Below are 16,382 nucleotides of genomic sequence, written 5' to 3'. Positions count from 1 at the left end.
CGTGTAGATCATTTTTTGCCAGTGTGTTGGCGGCTTTCAACGCCTGAAATGCTCTCATGGGCTTTTTAGCCAGATCCAAATTTCTTAAGGGCTGAGTCTTAGGCCAGAATGCAATCTAGGACATCTGTCATTCTATGAGTCTGCTGTGTGGACTGCTTCCCATGTTGGATCATTCTCTGCTTTTTAATTCTATCTACTATTATTACCAGACACCTGGTCTTATTTATGTGATCCTGTTCAAACTTAATCCTATCCATATGATCAATTACACACTTAATATGATCACTTTAACACATAATATGGCATCAGTACCACCCAGCTTAATGGGATTTGGAGTACCATGGCAAGTTTTTAGCTTTACCCTTAGGGTTAAGTCTGTGGGAAAGTGTGCCAAACTGTACATCTCCTCCCTCTCTTTTTTTCTGAGATCTAATTTTAATTGGATTTAAGTGCCCATGAATAATTCTGTGTTAAGTATAAAGATGAAACCTGTTTCTTAAACCACATTTATTGACTTATTTGAAAGATTTACAGATTGAAGGAGGCAGGCTGATTATGCACCCTCCCTCCATCCTCTGGTTCACTCCCCAAATGGCTGTAACATGTGACACTGGAAAAGGCCAAACTCAGGAGCCTTGAACTCCATCAGGATCTCCTGCGTGGGTGGTGGGGCACAAGTACTTGGGTCATCCTCTATGGTGCTACCAGGAGGATCAGCCAGGGTAAGAAGTGGATCACATGGACTTGAAGTGTACTCATGTGGGATGCCAGCCGCAACAGGCAGCAGCATAACCTGCTATTTTGTAACACCAGCTCCCAAATCACCCCGTTAAAATGTAGCATTTCTCCAAGGTAACAGCCAAAAGATCTTTTTTTCTGCCTTAGACCATTAAGACCCCTCAGAATCTCTGTCAAGTATTTTCAGTAATCTTCTACTAGAGCCAAAAAGAGAAAGTTAAAACTGAACAGAGGAATGACATATATAATATGCATGATATTCAAGCATTTTATTTTATTTATTTTATTTTATTTTATTTTATTTTTTGACAGGCAGAGAGGACAGTGAGAGAGAGAGACAGAGAGAAAGGTCTTCCTTCACCGTTGGTTCACCCCTAAATGGCTGCTGTGCTGCAGCCGGCGTATGGCGCTAATCCGAAGGCAGGAGCCAGGTAATTCTCCTGGTCTCCCATGCGGGTGTGCAGGGCCCAAGGACCTGGGCCATCCTCCACTGCACTCCCGGGCCACAGCAGAGAGCTGGCCTGGAAGAGGGGCAACCAGGACAGAATCCGGCACCCTGACCGGGACTGGAACCCGGTGTGCCGGTGCCGCAGGCGGAGGATTAGCCTAGTGAGCTGCGGCGCCGGCCTTAAGCATTTTCAATTTCACTGGACTTTATACATATAAACTACAGTGTTTTCCAAATGGCTAACAACTGTACTGATGGCAGCAAGCCAAGTTGGAAACATCAGCATTTGCTCACTCTCAGCTAATCAACATCTGTGCTGCCATGGTGTTCCTGAAGCAGAGAGATCACTCTTTAAACTATGAGACACACACACATGCATGCACACACATACACACCCCTCCCCCTTATTATACAAAATGCTATTTTAGCATCAAAGGGCTTTCTGCTTTGCAGGTTATTCCATCAAACCAGACTGGACATTATAGGAACAAGGCCAAATTTCTACTTCCACTGAAGTAACTATTAGCATATTATTATTTTCCCAGCAAAATATTAATAACGTAGGACCAAGTACAAAGAACACCACTGCAATCTGCCAGCTGTGTCACTTCCAGAGTGACCAGCATCAGTCTGCCTGGACGCACACACACAGGACAAGTGACGCCCTCTGCTCACACAGCCAGCCACGGAGCCTATCTTATTAGTGACACTGCTGACAGGCTGCAGGGTTATCTACTCTCCACTAAGTCAAAATCTTGCAAGTCCTGGGTAAATGTTGGGAATAACAGAAGTTTTTAAGAGTGCCTTTCTAGATCCAATGCCAAAAAGTATTTGAGCAGTGAAGCAACACAAGGAGAACACGTACGGTCTGACAAGGGTCAGCAGTGAGATCTACAAAATGCATACGGGCCATCGCTGCAGCACGGCAGGGAAGGCTACTGCTTGTGAGGACGGCATCCCATGTGAGCACCAGTTCGTGTCCTGGCTGCTCCACTCTGATCGAGCTCCCTGTTGACAGCCCAGGAAAGCAGCAGAAGACAGCCTAAGTGTTTGGACCACTGCCACTTACATGGGAGATCTGCATGAAGCGCCTAGCTCCTGGCTTAGGTCTGTTGCAGTCCTGGCCATTGCACCACCTAGGGAACATACTATTGGATAGAAGAGCTCTTCTCCCTCTCTTTTGTTAGAGATTTATTCACTTATTTGAAAGTCAGAGATACACACAGAGAGAAGGAGAGGCGGGGTGGGGGGGTCCTTCCATCCATTGGTTCATTCCCCATTTGGCCGCAATGGCCGAAGCTTTGCTGATCTGGAGCCAGGAGCTTCTTCCGGGTCTCCCACATGCGTACAAGGCCCAAGGACCTGGGACATCTTCTACTGCTTTCCCAGGCCACAGCAGAGAGCTGGATCAGAAGTGGAGCTGCCGGGTCTCGAACCGACACCCATATGGAATAGGGGCACTTGAGGCTGTGGGTTAACCCACTACGCCAGAGTGCCGGCCCCTCCCTCTCTCTAACTCGGATTTTCAAACAAATAGACATGTCTTATAAAAAACACAAAAAATGACAGGAAGTAGAGGAGAATAAGTACTACTAATACAATTCATCCTCTCTATATAAATGAAGCCTGCATAAAGCCCTGCTAATTAAAGATAATGTATAAAGGACAGAAGAAATTAGTCTTATGCCTAACAGCAATTTATGAAAATAATAAAATTATATAAAAAGTAAAATAAAAGGCTGGCACCGCGGCTCAATAGGCTAATTCTCCACCTGCGGCGCTGGCACCCGGGTTCTAGTCCCGGTTGGGGCGCCGGATTCTATCCCAGTCACTCCTCTTCCTGTCTAGCTCTCTGCCATGGCCCAGGGGTGCAGTGGAGGATGGCCCAGGTCCTTGGGCCCTGCACCCGCATGGGAGACCAGGAGAAGCACCTGGTTCCTGCCTTCGGATCAGCGCGGTGCGCAGGCTGCAGCAGCCACTGGGGGGTGAACCAACTTTCAAGGAAGGCCTTTCTCTGTCTCTCTCTCTCTCACTGTCCTCTCTGCCTGTCAAAAAAAATAAATAAAATAAAAGCTATCATTCTAAATTATTAAAGAAAATAACCAAGATGACACAGTAAAGGACCTATTTCTTTACACCTGATTGTATACACTTTTCAATAGAACTGGCACATTATCTACCTACAGCTTGATATCCTGGATACATTTACTCAAGCTTCCGTCTAAGTATCTACTCTCATAGCTATGGCAACAAGCATATGCATACCTACTGAGACAGCTACTGTAGCAAGCATATGTGAATCTACCCTCACAGCTGCAGCAACAAGCATATGGGTATTTACTGCCACAGCTACAGTAACAAGCACAGGTGTAACCATGTAGTGTCACAGCTACAGGAACAAGCACGTGTGTATCTACTTTCACAGCTACAGAAAAAACAATATGTACATCTACTGTCACAGCTACGGGAACAAGCACGTGTGTATCTACTTTCACAGATACAGAAAAAACAATATGTACATCTACTGTCACAGCTACTGGAACAAGCACGTGTGTATCTACTGTCACAGCTACAGTAGTAAGCCTATCACTGGCATCCCATGTGGGCACTGATTCATGTCCCAGCTACTCCTCTTTCAATTTGGTTCTCTGCTTAAGGACTGTGAAAGCAGTGGAAGACAGTCCAAGTGCTTGGGCCCCTGTACCTACATGGGGAAGATCTGGAACAAAGTCCTGGCTCCTGGCTTCAGATTCAATCAACTCCGGCCACTGTGGCCATTTGGGGAGTGAGCCAGCAGAAGTAGACCTTTCTCTCTTTCACTGTCTGTAACTCTGTAACTCAAATAACTAAATAAAATCTTTAAAAAAAAAAAAAAGGTATATGAGCAAAACTGACATTAAAAATTTTTTTTCAGCTCATTTCATGAGTAAAATTGAGTCCAAAGACATCCTTGTCTTTTGGTATTTAAAACTGAAAGGTCTTAGGTGGTTAATTTCATTTCTTGAGTTCTTAATGAGATGATCTGCAGAGTTTAACATGTAGTATAAACACAGCCCATAACCCAACGTCAAATTATTTTTAGTTTTGAATTCATTAGTTTATGATTAGAAGTTTAGGATGATTTCCTGAGATACCTTTAAAAAGCAAAAGTCTATTACAGGAAATAGATAAATTTACATTTTTGAAAAACATTCTTTTATTTGAAATGTGATGACAGCAGGAGATCTTCCACATGCTAATCACTTCTAAACTGGCCACATCAGCCTAGCCTGGGCTAGGCCCAAGTCAGGAGCCAGGACTCCATCTGGGTCTCCTACCTGAATGGCAGGGGCCCAAGCACTGGGCCATCTCCCACTGCTTTCCAGTGCACTAACAGGGATCTGGATCTCACCCAGAGTAGACAGAACCCTCCTCATGAGACGTCTTAACCTGCTGCACCACAGCACGTGCCCCACTGAAGCATTTCTCTCATGCTCCATATACAACCAAGCTTTTACCCAACACTACCAATGCAGAACCAGATCCAATGAGCACCTTCTTTCCCACAAGCTCTCAGCTTCCCTCCTTTAACACTCTGCCATACATCTATAAATCAACCTCTTATTGGAAAGGAACTCGGGGCCAGTGCTGTGGTGTAGTGGGTAAAGCTGCAGTCACCAAGTGCCAGAATCCCATATGGATGCCAGTTTGAGTCCAGGCTGCTCCACTTCTGATGCAGCTCTCTGCTGTGGCCTGGGAAAACACTGGAGGATGGCCCAAGTCCTTGGGCCCCTGCAACCACATGGGCGACCTGGGAGAAGCTTCTGGTTCCTAGCTTAGGATTGGCATAGCTCTGGCCCTTGCAGCCTATTTGGGAGTGAACCAGAAGATGGAAGACCTCTGTTTCTCTCCTCTCTGTGTCATTCTTTCAAATAAATAAATAAATCTTAAAAAAAATAACACACTGAGGGGAGGGATAGTCATTAATCATTCATCTCCAGGGTCTCATATGAAGGGTATTCTCAGGAACCCGAGGTCCCAGGAAATAACTACAGGCGCACAGACCAGAGCCTGCTTTACCATCATCAAAGTTCCCACAAAGAACATGGCATCTCTAACCCACCAAAGGAGCATCGCCAGCACTGTGGCCCAATCAGAGACCTGCACATGAGCTGAACTCACACCTCTCAGCTCCAGGTTCCAAGTGACTGATCCGTGGCTCCCTAGCTCCTTGTCCTGAGCTCTGGCAATTAACACCTGCTTGTTCCTTCCACCCCAGCGTCAGCGGTTGGCCTACAGTGCGTGAGCAGATGCACCCAGGCACCTGGGGGGGGGGGGTGGTCTACAGCCCTTATTCCTGCTCTTCTTGTACTTCTAAACGATCAGAGACATTGAGACACAAGATGATGAGCAGATGCGGTCACGTGTGTGCTGAAGTGACTCCAGGTCCCCTTACATCACCTTACGTCATACTCCACTCGGCGTTCACCTTACCTCATACTCTGAAATTTCCGGCAAGTTACTTTCATCCGCCTTCTCCAGCTTCTCAGCAGCCCACTTGCTCGCGGCCTCCGCAAGTTCCTTCTCAGTGAGCCTGCTGGGCTTGTCCAGCGTCTAACAAAGACAGCAGACCTCTCAGTTACTGCTCTCAAGGCCGCCAGCTTCAAATACAAGCAGCACACCTCACGCACTCAAAGTCATAAGCCTCCAAAAAGCACACACAGGCACGTTCCAAGGAGCAGAAACAAACACACTGACAATCCATATACTAATGGCAAATAAAACACAAAGGACGGTATACTGACTTCTACTTCATAATGCTAGTTACATTCTGTAAAATAAATGATGCTAAAATCCTACCAGATGTTTACATTGTCTATTTTCATCCCACAGCTCTCTATTTTCTCTAACCACACATAATAGTAAACAAAGTAGGAGCCACAAAATTACAGACTTGTGGTTTTAAAAAAAATGTTTGTTTAAATGAAAGGCAGAGTTTCAGAGAAAGGAGAAGAAACATCTTCCACCCATGGGTTCACTCCCCAAATGCGCACAAGAGGCTGGGCCAAGCTGAAGTCAGGAGCGGAACTCCACTGGGGTCTCCCACCTGTGTGGTAGGGGCTGTGTACTTACAGCATCACACACTGCCCCCCAGGTGCACCAGCACCAGTCAGAGCCCACATGGCAGCTGGCCCATAATGCCCACCCCAGACCCGTGTTTTATTTCAGACTAGTCACTTGGCAGGCCTAAGACAATGCAACAAAATAGGGTAAATAATGCTCAATTTACATAAATTGTGAAAACTAAGAGGTCACAGACCTCAAAGTTCTAGAAAAATGCTTGGAACTTCAGTTTTTCTTTCTTTTCCTTATTTGTTGATATGAATCTACTACACTAAAACATTTCAGGAAGATCAATCACTTCATGGGGATCAATATAAACATGAAGAAAATAAAAGGTCTTTTCTGGATCATCTATTTAAATTTCCACAATATTAAGGCTTATGCTACAGAATAAGAGGTAAAACTGTAAAACAAAAATTTCTTTCCGTAGCGTCCTATGGTAACTCTGTCTGCAGAGAACACAGTTTGTTTTGTTTTTTGTTTTTTTTGTTTTTTGTTTTTGTTTTTTTTTTTTTTGACAGGCAGAGTTAGACAGTGAGAGAGAGAGAGACAGAGAGAGAGGTCTTCCTTCCATTGGTTCACCCCTAAAATGGCTGCTACAGCGGGCGCTATGCCCATCCAAAGTCAGGAGCCAGGTGCTTCCTCCTGGTTTCCCTTGCGGGTGCAGGGCCCAAGCACTTGGGCCATCCTCCACTGCCCTCCTGGCCCACAGCAGAGAGCTGGACTGGAAAAGGAGCAACCGGGACAGAATCCAGCACCCAACCGGGACCAGAACCCGGGGTGCCGGCGCTGCAGGCAGAGGATTAGCCTAGTGAGCCTCAGCGCCAGCCGAGAATACAGTTTCATATTATAGGCCTTGTCACTCCAAACTTAGATGCCATCTCTTCTCTGACAGCAGAAATACAATTCCTCCCCATAGCTATTATCATTTAAAAAGTATTCTCACATACCAAGACAAAAAAGCATTCAAATTTAGTAGAATGTAATGAAGTGAGGTGGATTAAGTTTTATTACTTCAACTGGTAAACACTCCTAATGCCTCTGATATAGACTTTCTCTTCCCCTTAGCAGTTCCTCTGAGTGACACAAAGGTCAAGCCGGGGCAGAGACATGATCAAAGTTAACAGGCAAAGTACCCCAGAGACCGGAGAACACCAGCGCCATCTCAGAAAACACAGTGGCTCCTCTCACTGAGCAAGCACAGGAAGGCCACAGCACTGTGAACCAGTCAGCGGCCCACGCGCCAGCTGACCATATCCTGCTCATCCCAACTCTGAACTCTAAGGTACACCACCTTCAGACCCCAGTGAACCCGCCTCCTCTCTCTGTGCACTGCAAGAGGACTCCAACACTGCATACCGGCGACCCGCTAACTGCACGCCGGGGGAGTGGGCCTAGTGTTGGAGCCGCTGTCAAACAGCAGCAACACGTCCACATCGAGTTGTGGGGCAGTACATTGTCTCACGTGAAACACACTGAAGGTATTACAAAACATCCTCGGAAAACAGAATTTAAAGCTAAGTCTTTTGGAGCAAAAAAGTTTTTGAATTCCATTGCATTTGAGAAGATTCTGCAAAAAGTGCATGGAAAGTATGTATTATGACAAAACTATGCAAATATTTCAATTTGAGAGGTAAGAAGTAAATAAATTCTAATTCCATTTGTTCGATGAAGCAAATAAGAATGATTTATGATTTATTTTCATTTATTTGAAAGCCAGAGAAGGAGAGAGAAAGATAGAGATGGAGCTTCCTCTGGCTGGTTCACTCCCCAATGCCTGCCAATAGCCAGGGCTGAGCCAGGGGGAAGCCAGAGCTGGAATTCCATTAAGGTGTCCCGTGCAGGCAGCAGGAACCCAGCTACCAGAGCCATCATCCGCTGCCTCCCAGCATGCATTAACAGGAAGCTGGATCCACAGCAGAGCAGCTGGGACCCAAACAGTGCCCTGATACGGGATGTATGCCTCAGCTTTGCTTCACAACGCGCCCTCCTGCTGTGAGATGCTTATTTAGAGAAAACGTAGACCTCTATATCCATGGGCAGGAAGGGCTCTGAAAAGCTGTCCTTGTATAAAAAGAACTAACTTTTCATCTATCTGCTAAGGAAAGAAAGCAACGGAAGCCAACAGAGACCCTGAGATCCTCCAGCTCAGCCCAGAAACATTTCACACAGCAGACTAGGGGTCAGACACTTGGACCAGAACGAAACCACCACAGAAGGTCTTCATAAAGTTTCTGCCTGGGGCACACTGACTACGGGCAAGGGGGTATCTGCTGAAAGCAAAGTTGTAGACCAGAAGCAAAACAGACATCGACATGAGGAAGCAGAAATCTACTATGAACCTAATCTTTCTATCATCTCTCACTACACCTGGACCCTTGAAGTACCTTTGGGAGCAAGAGTTGGACAGCCCAGCCCACATCGAAGCACCTGCAACCCACTCCCCGGTCTGGCTGGTGACTCCAGCTTCCTGCCAATGTGCAACGTGGGAGGCAGAGGTGACAGCACAAGTGGCTGGGTTGCTGCTCCTTGTGTGGGAGACCAGCACTGTATGCCTGGCTCCTGCTCTGACCTGGCATGTGCAAGGACAAGCCCTGACAGAAATGGGAGTCTGAGGCTGAGCCAGCAGGTGGGAGCTCTCTCAGTCTCCCAAACTAATAATTAAAAAAAAAAAAAGTTATCCACAGCTACCATCAGGCAAAGGAAACAAGGAGCTATACTTTCTCAATATAGAAAACAAAGTTAAATTTAAAATTCTGATTTTAACCCACTGTGCTACAGTGCCATCCCCAAAAATTCTGATGCTAGCACCCCATTTTCAGACATGTGGTCTATGCAACAGAAATACAAAAAATAACATGAAACTACCAGACAAAAACGGCTAAAATTCACTACGGCTTTCTCTCATTAAACAAAGCACAAAAATTACAGGGAACATGAACTTCATGTAAAATGACTTAATTTTCATGAGCAGGTACTATGAGTTGTAGGTACCTTTGTCACTGTCTGACAAGAAAAACAAAGCCAGTTTTTCAGGTAGGTAAGGCCTCGGGTGCAGCTGTGCCAGAACCAGGAAATCCAATCAGTTACTGTTGGAGGCTCAGGGTCTAGAATCCTGGCATTTGAGGAGTACAGTAGTATAAGCTGTCCCTGAACTCCTGGTACTTACCAAGCAAATTATTCTTGATGGAAAGACAAAGAATTCACAGACCGAAGAACAAACAGAAGTGGGAAAGAAGTGACAGTAAGAAAAGTTATGGCCAGAAGCAAGGGTGTGGTGTCACAAAGGAACCTGTGGTTCAGCCTCGCCCCAAAGCTTTCATCTCTGAGGATCAGAAGCACAGTATGCGGAGATGAGAATGACACAGCAAAGAGGAACTGCGTCCTTGAAACAACCACGCCCCTTCTGAGCCATCAGTGTGCTACAGCATGGAGATAGGAACACAGCCCTGTCTTCTAACCCGGGATCACACACAGATGTCAGGTCTCTGGCTATGCCCCAACTCCACACCCTAACCCCGGCACAGTCTACAAACCTGCCCACCTGCAAATTCACCTCCTCTTGGCTATGGTCGTGATGAACCGAGACTACAGCACTAACCATTAATTTTTAGCAAAACCTATGGAAAAACTGTATGTGAAACGCTCAGTTACTCTGGTAGCTATTTCACACTGCAAATCTGCCCTACAGGTATGACCATACAGAGCAAACGCATCTGTAGCACAGTCCATCTCATTTACACTGTCATTCTTCTCAACTGATTGCAGAAGCAGAACAAACCTTTGCTGAAGGCACTGTTGAAGAACTTGAGGGCGAAGTGTCTCTTGATGTTTTCAAAGACTGGACGGCTCTCTCTTTACCTAGATAAGAAAATATGAGATGCAATCTTCTGGTTCATTTGCTTTCAGCTAAGCAACCAGGGGGAGGACACACAGACTTCAGTTTATCACGGAAACCTTCCTTCATATTAAATATATTCCTATCGAAGACCACATGCTGACGCCACTGAAACTCTGAAGTAACCCAGAAGCCAAGGACATCCCACAGGGCAGAGCAGTGCAGTGCAGTCAGCAAACAGGAGCCACAGAAAGGGCCTTGTGAAAGGCAAAGCGCATTCTACAGCCAGGAGGGCTTCCTCTGCCGTGTTCCTCAATGCTCACTTTCAGTGCATCACCGTAACGAGAAAAGGGTGGCTCTGGCAGTCCCTGTGTAGGCGCCAGCAGAGCACAGCGAACTCAGGGGTGGCTCATGGAACGATGCACACAGCGCATCTGGCAGACCTCCCCGAAATGCTTAGGACGTTTTGGAAAAGAAAATCAGAAAATGGTTTATTTGAAACACCGATCCAGTGCCTGGAATGACGTGTTCCCAAACATTTGCTACTTGGTTAAAACCAAATCTGTACAAAATAGTCAGTCATCATCACCTTTTGTCACTTAGGAAACTTCATAGTGCTCTATATATACCATTTTTTATAGATACTTAACCTACAAGTACATTTAAACAATATATATTAGCAGGTTCACAATCAAAAATTATGTATAGCTCAATTATCTTAAAAATCAGTAACACTAAACTGTTATTCATAGAAAATCATTTCATAAATTTTCTGTTTGTGTTAAGTATAACGTATTATCAATCCCCTGCTCTTAGTTGCTGGGAAACTAAAACCAAGTAACACGGAGAAGAAGAGAAAAGGACACCAAGTTCGGGTCTCGCAGAAGCTGGTCAAGCCTGAAGGTTAAGGCGAGGAAAGCAGTCAAAAGCCAAAGCAGAGACGCAGCTCCCAGCTTCAAAGTGCTCATCAGCTCCTCGCGCCACAGCCGAGACGGTGAACGAGACCTCTTCCTGGTATCCTGGCCACTCACAAGGTGTTTGGTAGACCAGAGGCTCAGAGTGGGACACTTCTGTACCATTGTGTACAGACACCTGGCATTGTGAAGCTACCTTTAATGGTCACAAGAGGTCACACCACCACTCGCACACAGCGAAACAAAAGCAAGCGATGCCACATGCCCCTTTCAAGAGGTATGAGACCTACAACAGAATTATCTAGCTGCAAAGGCCAACAGCACTGAGGTGGACAAAGCTGGATCCAGCCTGAGTATTCTAAGCTTGAAACACTAGCAGGTCTTAAAACGACACAGCACTAGAAGGTGGCAGCAAAGCTCTTGTATACCAAAAAGAATTCAAAGAAAAATGACACAAACCATCACTACATCCCCAAATGGCCAAGAACATGTTTTATTTCACCAATTTTTACTGTGTTGCCACTAACCATGGCAAATCAATAGCAGAGCTCCTAGGCAAGAAGTATTATGGCTTAGCCAATTCCCAGGAGACATAGCCTACTCAGCTGGAGACCTTATACACAGAGCAGGCACTCAAAAACCAAGCACCAAGATGATCTTTCTACCGCGAGGACCAATAACCTTTTTGTGACACGCACATCAGCAGCCCTCTGAAATAGGCAGCGACTGGGGGCCAATCAGCCTAACACACTAGCTTCATTAAAGGCTCAAATGCAGGCTAGACTCTCATACATGCCTGTCCAGGCAGCTGTTAACAAAGTCTTCCTTAGTGATTCCTTTATGAACAGGAGCCAGAGCTACAACCAAGGCCAGCAAGGTTCCCAAGTGCAGTCTTAGACTCTTTCCTGATTTCAGAGGATCCAAGGCTAATTTAAGTGGCTATCAAGCGATCTGTGCAGAAGCCCAGGGACATCAAAGGTAGGGCAGGAAGCTTACCACATGTACACACATATTCACATATGCCTGCTGCAGAGTGAGAGGGACAGGAGAGAAGCAGATGATACCAATGGCAGAAGCAAGAACAGAGAAGTTAACAGGAATCTACGGCCCTGACTGCCAATGGTCTATCTGCTGTACAAGTCTCAGCCTGCGGGGCACAGCAGATCGACAATCAACCCCAGATTCCCCAAACCTACTCCGTACTCTGCCTCTGACAACAGACAAATGGGAGCAACCCCTCACATCTCCCTCTTCCATAACCTCTGGCGTGACAGTGATGTGAGCCCCCAGCCCCTTGATAAGCCCAAATCAAAATCTAGCTCCACACTCACCTCTTTCTGGCTTTCCTTCATTCTGCCGTTTGTAGAAGGTACCAGCACGCGCGGGCTCTAGGGAAAGGCGGGCAGGGAGGAATTAACACCAACACCCCTGTGCCCAGGAAGAGTAAGAAGAGAAAGCAGAGGTCGGAGAGACAGAAACGGGGACTTCTGAGTATCTGCTGTTGACCCTAATTCTTTCCAACCCAGCACAACTGAAGAGGAGTAAGAACAAGAGGAAAATCTCTTTCCATCACGAGAGTCCTAAGGATGCCACCCTCAATATGCCTCCGCAGCGTATTTTCAGATGGCTTTTCAGAGACTACAGACACAACAGAGGCTCTCAAACACTGTCCCACAAAAGAAACTCACATTAGTCCACACTGCAAACAGCAGGTGCACGCAGAGGCTTTCTCTGAGGCCTCTTTGATCGCCTACAGATCCATCTGGGAAAAACCATTTTCAAAAGACAGGAAACTCAGTCAGAGATTCCACCCAACCAGGCAGGCTCTCACGGCAGGCACCCATTTCTCCCAGGGCAGACTGCATGAGCAGATGAGAATCTTGAATTCGCATGACTCCCTCCCCATCGGGAGCGCCAATGTTACATAATCTACAGTCACGTGGCTTTTTCTTGAGTCCTGTATCTTGTGAGACTCCCATGTGTACACAGGAACAAACTTGTGTCTTATCCTGCTGAACCATGTACGGTTCAGACTCAACTACAGATCCTTCAAGGATTAGAGGGTGGTCTGAAACTGCCCTATAAACAGCAGAAGCTAACTCAAGTGTGACAATGACTCCGTCAAGGACGACACAGGTAGAAAGGAGAAAAGGAACATAGCAAATCAGACACTGGAAAGTGAGTGAGAACAGCATGCTGTCTTCATCACTACAAGGACCTCACCTGATCCCCCGCCTCCTCCCCCATCCTGGAAAGTAGACATTCATAAAGGATCTCGCTTCCTCCCTCTCTCACACACAGCTGCACCCATCTAAGACCTTCACCTAATGCCATGCAGAAAGTTGACATTTGTAAAGGATCTCTCTCATACACAAACTCCTTGTATAATCAATCACCTCTCACTCTCACTCTCTCTCACTCACACACACACACACACACACGCGCGCGCGCGCAAACAAGGTGTTCCACTTATCTAGCTCACTGCTGAAGTGCCTAGTAAGGCAGCAGAAGATGCCCAAGCCATCCCACATAGAAAACTCAGAGTACCTGGCTCCTGGCTTCAGTTTGGCACTGCCCCTGCTGCTGCAGCCAGCCATTTGGGACCTGACCCAGCAGAGAAAAGCTCTCTCACTCACTCACTCTCTCAATGCATTTCAAATAAATAAACTTCAATAGGAAAAAAAAATGAAAGATGTATCGCAACCGGAAATCAGGAACACTGGGACAGCTTTCAAAACATCAGTCTGACTTGCTCTCAACAGAAAGCCAAATACTAAATTGTGCTGATTCCTCTTAGGCAAACTGTCTCATATTGAATTGTCTCCATTAAAAAAAAAATCCAGTCACTGTTTTGACAGAACTTCTAATTATTTAGAAGCATTTGGCTTCTTTACCTACAACCTCTAAAGGATGCAGGTGCAATCAGCTTTCTGTGTCGTCTGAATACACTCATCAAGGCCTCAGATATCTTCCTGAGAAGCGAACTCAATTTTTTTTTCAAATCCTCCTGCTATAGACCCCAATTTCCCTGCTTTCCTGAGAAAATACCGCTTTTTCAGAACTGCTCTGAAACACCTTCCCAGACACTGCCATGCACACGGGATGCAGCTGAGGGTCTGGCCAAGCACCCCACCAGTGTCTCGGCTGAGCACCGCGCAGACACGCCTTTACTCCAGAGCCTGGTGATGCACGATGCTCTCACGCACAACTCAGGCTGCCGTTCTCCTGTCCTTGCTTTATTTTATCTAAAATTCTTCAGCTTTGTTGAGCCTACTTTACTAGGTGTTTACTGCATTATCCAGCCTAAAATTCTTTCTCAAATCAACAGACAAGCCTCTCTCCCTCTTTCTCTGTTACTTTTTCAAGTAAATAAATCTAAAAATAAACTCCAAATAAGGAAGAATGAAAGCAACAAAAAAAGGAAAATTCAGAAAGGAGCATTTGGAAATGAAATTCCAATCCGAATAAACGAATAGCTATAAACAAAAAGAATGGTCCTGGAGTTAGGAGGGCTTGATTTACGATTTTCTGACTTTGGGATGGTGCAAACGTGGCATGCTTTCAGCGGAAACCACATTTTCATCTTCAATTTTGACCTTTTCCTGGATTAATGGTGCAGTGATGTCAGTCAGCGCTGTGATGGCAGGGGAAAGCCACTGGCACCCCTCACAGGACTGTGCTGTTAAGCCATGGTACCTAGCAAGCTAGGGGCACTAAATGTGTTTTGCATTTTCCACGCACAGTTTGTTAGCATGGAATTCCACCACAGGCAGGATACCATCTACACAGTTTCCACACATAAGAAATAACAGTTCTCTCATTGAGGTGAATTGAAAACTTGGAGAAGCAGCTTAAAGCTCAAAAAAAAAAAAAAAAAAAAAACAGAAAGAAAGCTATGCAAGTTTCAAAGGATTTCTTAGGTCAATGAATATAAAAACTGAATGCAGGCCGGCCTCGCGGCTCAATAGGCTAATCCTCCGCCTGCGGCGCCGGCACACCGGGTTCTAGTCCCGGTCGGGGCACCGGATTCTGTCCCGGTTGCCCCTCTTCCAGGCCAGCTCTCTGCTGTGGCCCGGGAGGGCAGTGGAGGATGGCCCAATCCCTTGGGCCCAACACCTGCGTGGGAGACCAGGAGAAGCACCTGGCTCCTGGCTTCGGATCAGTGCGATGTGCCGGCCGCAGCGTGCCAGCCGCGGCAGCCATTGGAGGGTGAACCAACAACAAAAGGAAGACCTTTCTCTCTGTCTCTCTCTCTCACTGTCCACTCTGCCTGTCACCAAAAAAAAAAAAAAAAAACACTGAATGCAAGGGCTGGCACTATGGCACAGAAAGTTAAGCTGCCGCCTGCAGAGCCAGCTGGGACCAGTCTCAGCTGCTCCAGTTCTAATCCAGCTCCCTGCTGATGGTCTGGGAAAGCACTGGGAAAATAGCCCAAGTCCTTGGGCTCTTGCCACCCATGTGGGAGACCCAGAAGAAGCTCCTGGCTTCAGCTGGACCCAGCCCTGGCCATTCTGGACATTTGGGGAGTGAACCAGTGGGTGGAAAATCTCTCTATCCATAATTCTGCTTTTCTTTAAAAAAAAAAAAAAAAGAAAAGAAAAGAAAAAAAAAGCTGAATTCAAATCTGGTATTGTTTCAGAAACACACTTTCTTCCTGCTGAGTGCAATGATTAACCAAGCAGATCATCCTACACTACTGAGTGCTACTCACTCTCTGTAACGCGTGTAGAAGCACAGGGCAGTGCAGAACAAAAAAATGGACACCCTCACCTCAGATGGTAACATTAGGGGCTATGCCCTATGACGACTCAGTACAAATCTCAGCAAACACCTATGTCTGAATGAAGTGTGATCATGAAACCAATTCCACAGCACTGGAAGTATACATATCTCCTAATGCCTGAAGTGCTGAAAGAGAAATTAAGGTAGGAACAAATCAAGATGCGGCTACACCAAGAATGAGAAAACGATTTGCTTTCCTGGATCATGGACACAGATAAGGAATCTGGGATTCTTGGTTAGGAAGGACATGATCTCAGCAATCTCCGTTTATTCAGCAAAGTATCTGACAGGGCGCTTGCGTGTGGCACAGTGTGGGTGCTTGGGACACCCACGTCAGACGTGTTCCAGCTTTTCTGCTTCACAATGAGGCAGTCCCCTGCTCATGTACACTTTGTGAGCAGCAGGTGATAGACAGTTCAAGTATTTCAGTCCCTGCAGTCTACATTGGATCAGGGCTCCTGGCACTGGCAACGCCCAGCCCCGGCTGTTACGGGCAGCAGACAGAAGATCATTCTACATCTTTCTCTGACTCTAAGTGGAAGGGGGGGGCGGGGGGGCA

At 46.3% G+C, this 16,382-nt stretch overlaps 1 protein-coding gene across 50 annotated transcripts in view; it reads right to left on the bottom strand.

Moving 5' to 3' along the window:
* The window catches only part of PPHLN1 (periphilin 1), a 105,022-nt gene that overhangs the window by 25,380 nt on the left and 63,260 nt on the right, over positions 1–16,382 (bottom strand). For 34 of the 50 annotated variants that reach the window (XM_051850946.3, XM_070049674.2, XM_070049675.2 and 31 more), the window contains 3 exons: positions 12,373–12,429; positions 10,071–10,150; positions 5,660–5,779 (listed from right to left, as the gene is read on the bottom strand). In XM_051850946.3, coding sequence (XP_051706906.1) covers positions 5,660–5,779; positions 10,071–10,150; positions 12,373–12,429 — 257 coding nt within the window. The remainder of the gene's footprint in view (positions 1–5,659; positions 5,780–10,070; positions 10,151–12,372; positions 12,430–16,382) is intronic. The other 16 variants (XM_089304031.1, XM_070049679.2, XM_070049686.2 and 13 more) reach the window with 1 other exon arrangement.

Source organism: Oryctolagus cuniculus, chromosome 9 (genome assembly GCF_051225735.1).
Source record: "Oryctolagus cuniculus isolate XC-2025 breed Fujian yellow rabbit chromosome 9, ASM5122573v1, whole genome shotgun sequence".
Taxonomy (NCBI): Eukaryota; Metazoa; Chordata; class Mammalia; order Lagomorpha; family Leporidae; genus Oryctolagus; species Oryctolagus cuniculus.
The sequence above is the reverse complement of the archived record's forward strand: the minus strand, read 5'-3'. Positions and strand labels throughout refer to the sequence as shown.